Source organism: Narcine bancroftii, chromosome 3 (assembly GCF_036971445.1).
Source record: "Narcine bancroftii isolate sNarBan1 chromosome 3, sNarBan1.hap1, whole genome shotgun sequence".
Lineage (NCBI taxonomy): Eukaryota > Metazoa > Chordata > Chondrichthyes > Torpediniformes > Narcinidae > Narcine > Narcine bancroftii.
Window position 1 is genome coordinate 123792290 of NC_091471.1, and position 16453 is coordinate 123808742.

Genomic DNA, 16453 nt, shown 5'->3' on the forward strand with positions numbered 1-16453 from the left:
CCGGCACCACCTACGGCTCCTAGAACGCTTCCACCAGCGTTGTCTCCGCTCCATCCTCAACATCCATTGGAGCGCTCACACCCCTAACGTCGAGGTACTCGAGATGGCAGAGGTCAACAGCATCGAGTCCACGCTGCTGAAGATCCAGCTGCGCTGGATGGGTCACGTCTCCAGAATGGAGGACCATCGCCTTCCCAAGATCGTATTATATGGCGAGCTCTCCACTGGCCACCGTGACAGAGGTGCACCAAAGAAAAGGTACAAGGACTGCCTAAAGAAATCTCTTGGTGCCTGCCACATTGACCACCGCCAGTGGGCTGATAACGCCTCAAACCGTGCATCTTGGCGCCTCACAGTTTGGCGGGCAGCAGCCTCCTTTGAAGAAGACCGCAGAGCCCACCTCACTGACAAAAGGCAAAGGAGGAAAAACCCAACACCCAACCCCAACCAACCAATTTTCCCTTGCAACCGCTGCAATTGTGTCTGCCTGTCCCGCATCGGACTGGTCAGCCACAAACGAGCCTGCAGCTGACGTGGACTTTTTTACCCCCTCCATAAATCTTCGTCCGCGAAGCCAAGCCAAGGAAGACATTCAATAAAGAAATTGGTTGATAAGATCCAACTTTTAATGGGTCTCTATCTTTTTTTGGAATTACAGTAATTAATGCCTTAGATAAAGATTCCAGAAAAGAACTGATATTGGTGGCCTGTTTCACAACCCTTATTAATACAGGGAACAATAAATCAAAAAATTCTTTATAAAATTCAGAAGTAAAACCATCCTCGCCTGGGGATTTCCCCCAGGTATAGATTGCAATGCCTCTAATTTCCATCTCATTAAATGGAACATCTAACTCCTTAATCTCTTTATCTTCCACCAACAGCATATCTAAATTAGACAAAAATGCATCAATCTGATCATTATTAAGTACAGCTTCAGAAGTATATAAATCTTTATAAAATAAACAAAATTCATCATCAAACACTTGAGGTTTATATGAAACAGTTGTATCTTTTCTAACAGCATTAATAGTCCTCAAAGTCTGTTCAGTTTTCAGTTGACATGCCAAGACTTTATGGGCACATTCACCTAACTCAATAACATTGTTTAGATCTCTAACAGTTTCTAAAATTGTAATGTTTGTAAAGTATTATATCTTAACTTTAACTTTTAAAAAAATCTTCCGTTATGTCCCTTTGTACTTTCTTTTCCAATTTGTCAATTTTCTTCTCCAAATCTTGGCTCTTTGCTAAATATTGTTTCTTAACTTTGGCTGAATAACTAATGATCTGGCCCCTCAAGTAAGCTTTTAAAGCATCCCATAACACAAACTGACACTGTAACAACCCTTCCATTTATTTGCAAAAACGTTTTTATATGTTCCCATATATTGTCAATAAATTCAGGTCGTTTCAGTCCCATTGTATCACATTGTATTAAATCTCCAATGATATGTTGTTTCAACTCTGTCAGAACTGTACAGGAAAGTGATAGTAAAGAATGATCAGACAATATCCTACTTTTATATTCAGCTTGAGTAAATCTATCTTGTAATTGCGCTATGCTAAAAATAGATCAATTCTAGAATAAGATTAATGTCTGGCCGAATAAAAAGACAAGTCTTTTTCTGTCAGGTTTAACTTCCTCCAGATCTCTACCAAATTCAACTCTTTTGCTACTATTGACAACTGTTTAGCCATTTTTGCTTTACCCAACGTTTCTGGAGATTTATCCAATAAGGGGTCCAAACAGCAATTAAAATCACCATCAAAACGTTGTCATATTCCTGATTCAAATTCAAAAAACCCTGTCATAAACACCTCATCCTGGGGGCGTGGCAAGATGGCGTAGAATTTAGATGTGTGATCTCAACCTCTCTGACCAGATTTTTAGGAACCTGTTTTTAACTCTTTGTTTTCAGGTTTAAATTTTTTAAAACTTAATTTAAAGTATCAAAGAATTGTTATGGCTATTAATGGTAAAAAGATTAAACCTCAAGTACAGAAGAAACTACATTTTCGGAGTGTTGAAGATTTAGAGCCTAAACAGTCTGCTACAACTTCCGGTTTGCTTTCTTTCAAGCCTAAACCAGAGATTGCGTGTGGGAGCTGAAAAAATGACTACTACTCACCAGGAGAAGGACATCGCTGGAATTACCCATTCTTAGGAGGAAGGTGCATGTGCCCCCGATGTGGATCCTGATTCTAGCAGCCTGCCGACTTTAACGGAGGGGGCACGCAAGAAGACGACGTCATTGCTTGAAATGTCTCAGGAAGTTCTCCAATCTGAATATCTTGATCTCTTCCATGAGTTTTTGCAACAACAACGGGCTGCGGGGGGGGGGGGGGGGGAGACCAGCGTCGAGCGCCTGAGGAAGTCGGGGTGCCGTCGCTGAGAGTCCAGACCCGCAGTAAAACTGTTAAAATGCCTGTTGTTGAGATGCAGCAGGAGCTGCAGTTACCTGGTTCTGCCACTACGCAAGAGAAAGCAGGGCTGAGCTTTTCTGAATTACAATGTAAACAGCTAAGCCTCATCATTCAGCCTATGCTGAATGAAATGTCTCAGAGGCTCAGTTTGGAACTGGATACAGTTAAAATACGTGTGGAAGCATCTTGTGAGGATTTTAAACAATTTCAGGCTGCTTTTTTGAAATGTCAACAACAAGTGGCTTCTAATACAGAAAAAGTGTTGGAGGTGGAAGAATCGTTAAAGAATTGCGAGAACGTGAGAGGGAGTTAGAGAGGAAAGTAGATTATTTGGAGAATCAAAGTAGAAAGAATAATGTGAAGACTGTTGGTTTGCCAGAAGGTATGGAAGAACAAGATCCTCTTCGTTATTTTACCGAATGGATTCCACAAATACTGGGGCAGGAATTTTTCTCTGGAGCTCTGGTATTGGAAAAAGCTCATAGAGCCTTAAGAAGACCTCTGCCTGGTCAACCACCGAGATCCGTGATAATTCGATGCTTGAATTATTTGGACAGAGAAACGATACTTCGTTTAGCAATGCAAAACACGAGACAACAACAAGTTCCGTTAATGATTCAGAATAGTAGAGTTTTTTCTATCCTGATTTGAGTCAAGAGGTTATTCAGCGTCGGCATCCATTTAATCCAGTTAAAGAAGTTTTGTGGTGCAAAGGTTATAAGTCTACTTTTCGCTACCCGGCAGTGTTGAAGGTGTTTTGTGGAAATTTTCAATCTCGGTTTTTTGAGAATGAGTGTGAAGCAATGAGTTTTGCTGACTCGTTGCCAGATGTAAGAGGACAAAGACGTAGTCCACCATTGTCTCCTAAAGAAAAATCTGGTTGTTCTGGAAATAGAAGAAACGGCAGAAATGGGAATGGAAAGAGTCCGTTTCCTTGAAATGGGGTCGCAGAGTCTGGAGTTTCTTGGATTAATAGAAACTTTTTATTTTCTTTTTATGTCATTATGATATCTTGTTGTTATTCTTTGTTTGGTTGGGGAGGGACAAATTTGCTCTATGTTCTACTAGTCATCAGCCACTGGTGGGTGATCCACACCCAACTTTTGTTTAGGGATTACTACCTTATGGTAGTTTTTTTTTCTTTTTATTTTTTTTATTATTTTCAATTTATTTAGACTTTAATTTGTGGTTTCTTTTTCTCCTATTGGAGGGCCTATTTACATTGATCTGAGTCTTTATATATTGATATTATTAATTTTTAGTAATATTAGTGGATATGTCAAAGTTGAAGTTTGCTACTTTTAATGTTCGGGGTTTAAACAGTCCGATTAAGCGTAAGCGTATTTTTATCAAGTTTGATCTTTTGTAAAACATGTGTTCGGTAGAGATATGATTTTACCTGAAATGATTAAATTTGAGAATTTTGGCATAATGAGATGAAATATTGTTTAATAATGGAAAAAATTACAAATGTTTCACAGATAATTATAGGTTTTTTTTTAATTAATAGGTGGTTGTTATATTCAGAATATTTACATTTTGATTTATATTGACTAGATTTTAATATGTATGCTTTACTTTTCTTTATTTTTTTCTTTTTTCTTTATGGCTCTCCTTAGGAGAGTGGGCTGAAAGAGGGGGGGGGGTTCTTTCCTTTTTTTTTCTTTCTTTTTTTTTTAATATATATAAAATATAACGTTCATGCTTTGTCTATTGTTATATATGTTACTTATTATCTGTATTTTGAACGAATAAATAAAGTTTAAAAAAAAACACCTCATCATCCACATTAGATGCATAAACATTCATCAATATCTAAGCCTCTGGAAAAAATCTTACAATTTGCTACCAACACTACCTGCTGATGCAAAAACTGAGTTCAATGTAAAAGATAACTTTTTATGTTTTAAAATAGCAACACCTTTTGTCTTAGAATTAAAAGACAATGCTATACATGCCCAACCCAGTCTCTTTTCAGCTTCTGATACTACTTATCAGTCAAATGTGTTTCCTGTAGAAATGCGATGTCAATCTTCATCTTCTTAATGTAAGCTAATACCAGTTTTCTTTTAATCGGGTTATTAAGCCCGTTAACATTAAAAGTTGGAAAATTCAAATTAGCCATAAGCCTGAAATCTCCCTCAGAGTAGTGGCCCTTATAGTTCAAAATTAAAAAGAAAAAACTCCATAAATTAATAATAAAGAGCCCTAAATAAAATAAAAACCCTCAATAAAAAAAGAAAAACTGCAACAATGTAAGTGTAGTACCCCTGAATTACATGGGAGTGACCAACACCACAAGTGGCTGATGACTTCAGAAGAGTTGGCAGTTAAGCCACACCCACCCTGAACAGATCAATCAATAATCAAAAGATACAATCATATCAAGTATGAAAAGCTGCCTCCATTGCACGGTTAACCTGCTCATCATCATCATCAATATGTTGTATCTCCATCTCTCTCCATCTCTCTTTTCTCAGACCCTCCTCCAGGTATCACCACTTGTTGCTGAGAGGTCTAATCTGGACCCTGCTTATTACTGGTAAAGAATGAGCAAAAACAAGAGCCGCATGACCATTATCAAAAAATTGAGACTGAAATTTCCATAGAAGACTTTCAACACCGCAGAGTAACGGAATGCAAACTTGTACCCTTTCTGTCACAAAACATTTTTAGCTGAATTAAACTCCTTACCACGTTTAATAATATCTTGACTATAGTCAGCATTTTTTAAAAAATTGTTATTTTGGCAATCAATGGACTCTTATGTCTAGCATTCTGAACTGCAAGTCTCAAAATTGTCTCTCGGTTTTGATATCGTAAGCACTGGATCAGAATGACTGCACTCCATCCAATTCCATCCATCTGGAAATTCCGCTGCTCCTAAGACCTCAGGAATCCATTTTTGGAAAAATTGAAGCGGGTTCGAATCCTCAATAGCTTCTGGTAGTCCCACAATCTTAATGTTATTCCTCCGGCTTTGGTTTTCCAAAGTGTCAATCTTTTTCAACAGATATGACTTCTCTACCTCCCAACCAGTGAACGAATCTTCAATCTGTTCAAATCTTTCTTTATATTGTTCCGTCTCATCTTTACAATCAAAACAGGAATTCTTCAAGCTTTTAAAAATTATCTTGCACTTTACCAACTGCTCCAAGGCATTTACACACATCCATTTCAATTGTAGCCATTTCCCTCCATAACTCAGTCATCGCACCTCGCATTTCAGTGAATCCCTGGTTCGCTTGTGTAGCCCAGCTTCCAATTTGACTAACAATGTAATTTAAAACAGGTGTGAGATGAGAAGTCTAACTTAGATAAAACAAACTTCTACATTTGAGGCCTATCCTCCATTGAAGTTGCAGCCTCCTCCAATAATTGCTCAGGGTTAAATCTTCTTCCTCCTCCTCCTCCACCATTGAAACAATCGAGGCCACCCGACTGCGGGTACGGACCCCCTCCTGCCCCAGCATCACTAGGCCGGTGGGAATTTGGTCCCACCACAGCCTGGGCCGGTTCGGTCATTGTGCACATGCACGGAATTTTGCGCAAGCGCAGAGAGTCTTCCACGTCGGGGGAAGGTTGATGTCGGTTGCTGGCACCACCTTGCGCCACGGGACACAAGGCTGGCAACGGCGCCAAGAATACCTTACCCAGCGACATCCGTTGGGATCGGGCTGCACTCGAGCCTGGAGGCTCACTTTGTAAGGTAGGCCACGTTTCTTCCATACTTCCAGCTTGTCTTGTTGTTGCTTTCTTCCCTACTTGTGCTTTAACTTTCCTCATAGTTATAAGGTAGACACTTTCACTACTATTTTAAATATATTTAAAACTTTTTCCAAAACTTGTAATTCGTGTTTTAATGAGTTCTGTCAGGGGGAGGTGTTGTTCCACGTCCTCTTTCTATGCCATCATGCCACACACCCGTTCCCCCACAGAGGAACTTGAAAAGAATGAAAAATGTAAAAGCCAAAGCAATGTTTGTCTGGAAGCTTGTGTTGGTTATGATGATAAATGGTGGAATTAAAAATACTCCAATTACATAACACCAATTATCTGAATTATTTACTCTTCAGAACCTGTCTGCTTGCCTTGATGAGCATTTTGTTTTTAAATTCCAAACTTTCAGCATCTGTAATTGTCTTTTCTATTTGCTTTTGTATTAGAACAAGGTTCTAAGATCTAATTTATAGTGAGAACAATGTGGCCCATTAGAAGTGTTCTGAAGTAGTTAAATCTGGAGATAATATGATTAGGACAGAAAGATACACAGCCAAGGATGAAGCAAGATATTTCAAACTCAAATGTATAGATGAACAGCTTGTTCAAAGTAATTCAAAGGACCCATACCATATTAAATTGCTTTACTGTAACAGTGATTAAACTGTAGGATTCTCTCATTAGAACTTGAACATTGTTTACCATCTTGATTAATGAGAAACTTGGGACATTCGTGCACAATAACCAATATTAAAGAGCTAAGGAACTGATCTAGAATGCAAGGTTTCATATCATTAAACATATTGCAAAGAACACAAACAACAGCACACATTTTCCAAGTTTAAAAAGCTCAATTACACAAGATTTACGTACAGAGCATTCAATTATGGCAATGTACACACTTCTGTGCTTGATTTGAACTCTATGATTACTATAAATTATTTACAAGCTAGATTGCCATTTCACAAAGTTGTTTTTTGTCTTCTTAAACTGCAGCCAAATTCATTCATTCTCTCCATCCCATGGATCACACTTGAATGTAAATCTTGCACAATAGCCAGAGCAGTACAGCTGGATGAGGTATCAACAATATCTCAATTAACAGTCTTCATTTGCCTAGTCTAATCCTTTTTGTAACAAAACCCCTCATCTTAATACTTCCTGTACCTGCATTTAAACTAAGATCGCTTGGAAATCTATTTCACCACCACTTTTAAAAAAATATAATAAGGCACTTTTCAATCTTGATTCCTTACATTTTAACAGAGCATAGTAACATGATAGACAGACAAGTAAATAGGCAGATGCCACAGAAAGGGAGTGAAAGCCAAGAAAAACAAAAGGATCAGGCAGAAGATGATGAGCCATACAGGGTTGTGTGAGTGATTCGAAGACAAAAGCCGCCAATGTTGGAACCTTCCAGGTTCTCTACTACATTTCTCCAGTTTAGATAAAGGGCTTCAGCTCAAAATGTCAACCATCTTTTTCTCCCACTGACATTGTTTTACCTGCTCAGTTCCTCCAGTAAAGTGTGTTTAGCTTCAGATTTCAGCATTTGCAGCCCCACCGCATGCAACAGCTCTCAGATCACATTGTTTTAGTGACAATGTTTGTTAAAGAAATATTAACCAAGATGCCAGACATTAAGGCCCTTTTACAATGATCTGGGGGCCAAATAGCTCACCTAAAAAAACCCTGCAGGTTCAAATGGTGCAGCACTGGATTCCATTTCTGTGCACAAATCTTCAGAGTGAGATTTGAAAGAAGCAGCTTCAGATTTGCAGGCCAAATTGCTATTCACCAAGCCACACTTCCAGTGTAAATTCTTTCTGAATACTAATCTCTTTAAATTCCTAATTCCCTTCTATTTTCAATTTTTTTCCCCAATTCCCATTTTAAAAAAAGATGGCATTACTTTATTGATATTTCCTTAGTTCTCATTTAAATGCCTCCCATTTTCTACGTAGCTTTGCAAGCACATGTATCATTTATCAGAGACAGACTTTTCTTGCATCTTTGTTACGTGAGTAATTAACAAACACGTTTCCAGCCCAAATTTGTGGGTCAGCCGCCATATTTACAGATTGTCCATTACCTTGTAAGTCAAACATTCAGAATGATTCTCCTCTGTCAAGCAAATGTTTTTTTAAAACTTTCAAAATTTAACAATGAAGTACAAAACAAATATTGCACAATAAAGTAGACAAGGAGAATTGCCAATACTAACATAGATGGATGTAAAATGCTCCCCACTGTTGTGAACTGGCATGGAAGTTCCCTCCTTCTACATGTAAATACCGTGTGCTGACGGTCTGTGAACGAAGTCTGTTAAATAATGCCACCTTTGTTCCTGATGCAATGCATACTAAAAAAAAAGAAAAATTGTTAAAAAAGAAGGACAAATTGAACTACATCAATTACATTTCAACTTTTGGAAAGATAAAGTCAACAAATATTTTAGACTAGCCTTATAATTGCCTAGACCTTGCACAAGCTTGCAAGCCACCCAAGTTCATTGGTTATTTGCCCATAAATAAATTTGTAACTAGACATCCTAAGGGGCAATTTTCCTTCAGGAAGGGGTCTCTCAGCTGATCAAATATTTGCAGGACAACACAAGACTGCTGGAATAAAACAAACCAGAATGCTTTGAGAACGGTTGGGGTTCATTTCTCAGCTAAAGCAATGAAAGAGATTAAAATGTCTCTGACATACAAAGACACTTAAAATCTATTGAAAAGGCCAACATTTCAAAATTGTTAAAGGAAATAAGATATCAAAATTAAAACAAAATTAAATAAAAAAATTAATTCAACCCAATGAAATTATGGTTTTACCTTCACTTACTTTCTCCTCATAGGTATTATTCCCCCCAGTCCACACCACTGGACTGATTCACAACTGCTAGGGAATACGTGCACTGGGACACTCCTTCAGGAATAGAGTAGCTGAATGCAGAAGTCAAGAAAATGACTACTGCTTTAACATGGAGTCCTAATTTTGTAGTTTTCTGTTTTTAGCCACAAGATTCAGGCCAATAAATTAATCCACAAATGGTGCACAAGACAAGCCGGTAAACAATGTTCCAGAAAGAATACCAGATGCTATTTCATTACTATTTTCTGCTTCTCATCCATTTGCTGTTCTTTTTTTCATCAATTTACATTTACTTATTTTGCTTTCAGAGAGATCCATCACAAACAGAATACAGGATTCATTCATAATTTCACCAATGTTCTCACATTGATTAAAATTCATTATTTACTCCCTCAGTTGACTGGTGATGAACAAAAAGATCTTGACAAGAAGAGCCAACATCCACAATAAATTAACAGTTCAGATGAGTACTGGCACAAAGAATTTAAATAGACCTCAACAGTTTAAGGAAAAACAGCCAATTGAGGCAAAGATTGAGTGCAGATTTTAGCCACTTTAATAAAGTAGAACTAAGTGAGAACATGGGAAAGATCTCCACTACTTAAAGCCACATACAGTATAGAATCAAATGGTTGATTTCCCTCTGCCCCCTACCCCCACAGAGGAGTGTCATCTTACCCATTAATAGCTCTATATAGTTGTGACCCAGTCTGCTGATGAATGCATTTTTCATCAAGTCTAAGACCATTCAAAGTGGAGAAGTAGCAAATGGAACCTTAAATCTAGGCATCAGATTTACATAGAGGACCTGCATAATTGATGGAAGGAGTCCACCACCTCACAAACTACCCACCCTTGTCAGGCACCATCTGCCCAATGTGTGGACGTCATTTGTACAGCATTGGGTTCATTGGTTTTCTGGGTTATGAGGTGGCCAGAGTGGAGGCAAGTCATCTTAGATTCCAATTGACTGCCCGAGCAGTAATACGAGATTTCATGATAACCAAGCATCTATACTTAAACGTGAAAAGACCTGGGTAACATTTAGATCCGGGTTATTAAGTAGCGAGTTACCCCCTGCACACTTCAATATCATACATGGAACATCTCCATCTTAAAGTATTTCATCATCACTCTTCACCATCTTTTCTCATTATTAAAATCTTAAATTAGTAACATTCCAGGGAGAAAACCATTGACCTGAAACTTAACAGGATCATCCTCAAGTATTCCAGTTAGAATTGTCTTTCGGAGCCCATAAGCCTGTCATTAACAATTCATTCCACAAAACCTTCCCATCACCGACACAGAATAAACCAAGGGAGTTATAAAGTATTTGCCACATGGAGTGCAGCCCCAACAAAGGAAATCGTGCACTACATTGGCATTCCATCCACACAAATATTCACTCTCCACCGCCCATTTCACCATGATCACGGTGCCAACTCAAAATGGTGGCAGTTGTATGGGAAAACCACTTACAAGTTCCCACCTTGTGCCATCCAATCGAGTTTTAAGTTACACTGGCATTTTTGCTTAGTCAAAACCCTACCACTCATCACCAAGAAGAATATGAAATTAATTGCAGCAGTTCAAGGAAACTGGCTCCCACTTTCAACAACATTTGGATTGAGCCACAAGAAATAAAAATCAAATTTTTCAAGGATCTCATGCTTTTGTTTCTGCAAATGCTAGTTCATTAGGTATCAATATCTGTACTTTTTCTTCTGGACATTTCAATGATACAGAAATTCACCAAACATTAAGAATCAAGATTAAAAACAGAGCCACACAATTTTTTTTGCCTCTTAAATTGCAGGCCTGATGAAAATTATTTAGTGTCAACTAAAATAATTTTCACAGTAATTTTTTCATTCTTTGACACTATCAGGTGATCAAATAAATCTCTAAAGAGAAAAATTAAAATGTAAAATAAATGGCAGATGCTTGAAGTCTGAAATAAAACTAGAAATGCTGTAAACATTCAGGTTAGGGTAGCATCTGAAATAAAAACAGCTTGTCACTTCAGAAATATCTGATGCAAGTCCTCAACCTGAAACGCCCACTGTTTCTCTTTCCACACACACTTCCTGCTCTGCTTGTATTTCCTGCAGTTTCTGTTTTATTTCTAAAAGAGGCATTGTCCACAAGAAATAACAGTACATTTCTTAAATCAACAAACAATGTTTTGCTATGAAATTACCATTTCCATGTTATGCTATTTGTAATGCATAGTATTTAACACAGGGCAGCCAAATGCATATACGTATACTTACAGTCTGCATTTTTCAAGGACTGTTTCTTTTTGGAAGGTTTGGAGATTACTTTGATACGTTTGCTGTGAAAGACACCAATGTCGTCACTATTACCGTAAAACATTTTGACTGATAACATGAAGTGCTTTCTCTTGTCGGAGTCAGATATGTACAATGTTTTGGCTGTGCAATAGTTCTGCAAAAAAATAAAAAGCACAAAAAACTGCACAATTCAGCAAACAAATGCAGAAGGAACAGGCCTGTGTGAATGAGACAAGATGAAACCACATGGAACTAATCTAGTTTTCCAAAATTAATTTGATCTAAAACTTCAAAAACAAAAGCTTTTTTTAAAAAAAAGTATTAGCAAACTGTTAAAACCGTGGTGGTTAGCAGAGAATGGATTGAAATCATATGCTCAAAAATTTATTTTATTTGTAAGAAAGAAGCAGCACTTAACCAATATGGCTGATGCCAATTTCTGGGAAGTTTGGCCATTAGTTTCATTCACCCTCCTCCTTTTCCTACACCCTTGCAATTTATTTTCTGACAATCCCATTTGATCTGATTTACAATTTTCTTTTCCAAATTTGGATTATTTTTTCTTAACATTGATAGTCGATGTCTTTCTTCTCTCATAATAGCTGTCTGGTTCAATGTTAATCTAATACAAAGATCTACATTGCTTACAGTTAATAATTCAACAATTTACATTCAGCAAAATGTTATTAATGCTAATGTAACTTTTAAAGGACATCACTTTCTTCTCACTGTGCATTTGATAAGGGTTTTGAAGTACAGCATAGTGACTCTACACACAATTTGCAATCGTATTAAAATGAACAAAACCCATCAAGAAAGGCCCTAAAAAAAATCATGAAATCATAATTGTTTAGCTATTAATTTTCTACATTTTTTGCAGTTTTACATTAAGACTTTTTGATGATCACATGCATAGCTATCCACAATGACAATAAAACAGGAGAAAACAATATATGTTGGCTCCTGATTCAGGAATCGTGTCAAAATCAAAGACTGGATCTGCATCAGCACAATTTAATGAGGAAGCTCCAATCTCATTTTATTTTTATCTGCCAGATTTAGACTTTATATGATCCTGTCTTTTCTCCTGACCATCCTCCTAATGTGGAAAGATTAAATCTTCAAGATCAATTTCCAAATCTTAATAAGGGTAAGAAGTTACCAATATATGGAACTAAAACAATCTTCTCTTGGAGAGCACAAAGTTCCTTGGCATGCATTCAAAGGACAATCTATCCTGGACCCATAACACCTCATTAGTCAGGAAGGTGCAGCCGTGACTACACTTCCTAAGGAAACCAAGGTGTGTAAGGCTATTGGTCCCCTTGAAAACATTTTACAGGATCGCAATTGAGAGTGTCTTGTTGCATCACTCTGTGGTATGTTAGTTGCAAAGCACTGGATCAGAAATAGAGGATCATCAAAACAGCTGAGCAGATCATTGGGGTCTCCCTTTAATCTGTTGGCAGCATTCGCCAGGAGCGCTATTTATAAATAAACAGGATACAAAGAAATATAGGAGACCCTCTCCATTAAGCATACTTTCACCCATCATTATCAAGGCAGTGGCACAGGAGAATCAATATCAGGACTGCTAGGCTGACAAATAGCTACTTTCCACAGGCTGTGAGACTGATGAACAGTATTGTGTAAAGAAGTAAATCATCTGAATAATATGACTTTATTTTTTAAATTATATGTTATTTTTTCCAATGGAGTACATTTATTCATTTCTATGTACCATTGCACTACTCTCAGGCTCTCTTCTGATTTCCAGGTTGACATTATACATTTTTTTTGCTACAGCTAAGGCTATCATAATAAATCTTTTGTGTGTAAAAGTAGATGACACAATTTTCTTGTTTATTTTCATTGTGTGATGACATTTTTTAATGGTTTTACTGTACTGTACATGTTGAACGTTTAACGGGTTTGGAGGGGGGGTGGGAAGGAGGGAGGGAAGGGAGGGGGAAAAGGGGAGAAAATGACACTGTATATTCAAGAGGGAAATGTTTGTGTGTATTTTGGTTAATATGGTTCATAGTGTGAAAAATAAAAAATAAAATTTAAAAAAAAGTAAATCATCCCAAAATATTTCTACATTTATTGTAACTTGTATCTTTATGTCTAAGTGATTATGTGCTTGTGTAGACCATGAACTGAAGAAATGTGGTGTCATCTGGTTCAGAGAGATAATAAATTTGAACTGCAAGTAAAATACTTTGAATGATCAAATTGTTTCTGCCTTAAAAAAAACTGATAGAAACAAATTTTTATGAAAAGTTTAGCACTATACAGCAAATACTTAGTTTAACCCAAATTCTAAACATTTATGGATGCAAAATTTCACACCCAAGTTGTAAATGGCCATAAAAGTGAGAAAAATGACAAACTTAAAAGGTTTTCAATATAAATATTGAACAAGTTATTTTTCAGATTTTATCTTTGCAAAAATAAATTCAAATTAAAAATAATGTTACAAACACATGCTATGCAAAGCTCAAGTATCAGTCTCGTAAATATTTACAAATCTAAAAGTTTCTCCAGTAAACACTGACACAACTATGGAAAAAAATAAATCAAGATGTTTGTGGTGCAGAAAAGCCTCATGCATTCTGATATTAATTTTGTTTATACAAACTGTGATATTGAATTTACAATGCAGGAAAAATCTGAGGAGGCCTTTTCATAATGTGGGCAAGCAGTGACCCTTGTTGGACCCGGGTGAAATTCCCGAGAAGGCAGGACCTCCTGTGCCTTTCACACAGTGGTTCAAATCCCCTGCAATTTATCCTCTCCAGCAATTTAAGGGGCGAGTCCTGCCCCCAGCAATGACATAAGGAGTGATGCATTACACACTCACAGGAAATCCAAACAGAAGTCAGATTGCACAGTAATGGTGGATGAGACTGACTGAACGACAGTGGCCCTGACACTCTGTTCTACAATATCTAAGCATCATTTTGAATGGCGTCTTGCAAACACTGGAGAAACAAGAATGTACTTCCCCAGAAAAAACCTGGGCACACAAGTGGTGATGCCTCCACTACTCAGCCAATTCAGTCCACAGGGAGAGGGTGGCCCGGGGAAATTACCTGGGTCCGCAGCCCTAACCGGGTAATTTCTCTGGGCCGACATTTTCACACCATCAGTTCATGGGAGGGTTCCCAGGAAAATTTCTAGGAATCTCCATTTTACAGGGCGGTATGAAAAGAACTAGTGACAACTAGCTAATTTGCAAGCTGAATGGAATTTTTTTTTTAAAGCCTTTTTGTACAACTCCAGCATCAATCCTGAGCTATGATGTTGCCTTTATGGAGTTCGGATATTCTCCCTGTGACCACACAAGTTAATTGGTCATTGTACAAATCTTAAATATGCAAAGGGAATTTAAGAATCTGGGGGAAGAAGGTGGAGTTGACAGAATGCAGGAAATTAAATTAAAAAATTAGATTAGTCTAAGTGGTTGTTCAATAGTCAGCAAGACTTGTGACAAATTCATTTCAATGACCTACCACTAAGGTTACCCACACAAATGGCATAAATACAATTTTACATTATCAGAAACAAACTGTAGCTACAAGATGGCTAGTTCTTCTTCCTTTTATTTCTCAAATGATCTGAGTAGAGAAATGTGTAAAAGCTATGACATTAGAACATATAACATTACTGCACAGTACATGCCAATCAGCCCTCGATGTTGTGCAGACCTGAGTTCATTATAAAATAGCAAGTCACCGGGGAAAGATGGTTTCCTATCGAGTTTTTAAAAAAATTTAAGGATCTTTTGATACCTCCATTTATGGAGGTATTAAATCAAGCATTGAAATACATTCTCTCCTGCATTCTTTTTTAACAGCACTTATTACAGTAATACCAAACAAAGACAAATTTATTGAAACCAGCTTCATATACAGATTTTGTTAATGAATGCTGATTATAAGATATTAGCTGGTTATTAGTAAACAGATTGATAAAATATCTACTAAAGTTACTACATATGGATCAGAAATCCACAGATACTGTGGTAAAATTGATTAGCTTAATACAAATTAATTAACTAAAAATAATAGGTTATTTAAGTATTACAGTGGTTTGGGATGCAGAAAAAGCTTTTGATGGATTAGAATGGGATTTTCTTTTAAAGTCTTAGAGAAATTTGGGTTAGGGACCATATTTATCGATTGGATTAAAACCTACTGCGAAAGTAGTGACTAATGGTCAAATTTCAACAACTTTCCAATTGACTAGGTCAAGTAGACAAGATTGTCCACTGTTGTCTGCTTTATTTGTTTTAGCAATTGAATCCTTTGCTGAATTAATAAGACAAGATTTAAAAATAAAAGTTATTAAAGTAAATTAGGAACGACACAAAATAAGTATGTTTGTGGATGATGTTTTGATTTATTTAACAGACCCATTAAATTTAAATTGATGCAACAAATTTAGATTAAAAGAATATGGAGAATTATCTGGTTATAAAATTAATTGGGGGAAAAAAGTGAAATTATGCCTTTAGTAAAGGTAGATTATACAAATTGTAAGAAGATAATTGATTTTACATGGCCAGATGTGGGAATTAAATATTTAAGTATTCCGGTGGAAGCGGAATTAGAAAGTTTATTTAAGTTTATTTAAATTAAATTATTCACCATTATTAAAAATAATAAAGGAAGATTTGGAAAGATGAAGGTTTGTCCTAGAATACAATACCTTTTTCAATCGATTCCTATTCTAATTCCTCAAAAAATTTTTTTAAAGAATTAAAATGCTTCTGTTAGGAAATTTTTATGGAAAGGAGAGATGGTAAGAGTTTTGTTTGATAATTAACTTGGAATTACAATTTAGGAGGTTGGCAATTCCCTAATTTTATGAATTATTATAAAGCTGCCCACTTGCACTGTTAATTTAATGTATGATTTAAATAAAATTCCAGTGTGGGCATTGTAATGGAAGATTTAAACTGTGTCTTTTACTGCAAGGCTGAGAACTTTCCTGTTTTTTTAGAATTAGTAGACACATCTGGTTTACACTATGAGGCCCAGGATGCATATTTAGTAAATACCCAGGATGCAATTGAATAGGAACATGACCTAATTTACACTTATGAGGCCCAGAGCAGTTTACATTTG

At 36.7% G+C, this 16453-nt stretch overlaps 1 protein-coding gene across 3 annotated transcripts in view; it reads right to left on the reverse strand.

The window, feature by feature from the left end:
• The window catches only part of rbpjb (recombination signal binding protein for immunoglobulin kappa J region b), a 141816-nt gene that overhangs the window by 51198 nt on the left and 74165 nt on the right, over positions 1 to 16453 (reverse strand). For all 3 annotated transcript variants that reach the window (XM_069925020.1, XM_069925021.1, XM_069925022.1), the window contains exons 5-6: positions 11301 to 11475; positions 8375 to 8512 (exon numbers count right to left, since the gene is read on the reverse strand). In XM_069925020.1, the coding sequence (XP_069781121.1) occupies positions 8375 to 8512; positions 11301 to 11475 (313 nt within the window). The remainder of the gene's footprint in view (positions 1 to 8374; positions 8513 to 11300; positions 11476 to 16453) is intronic.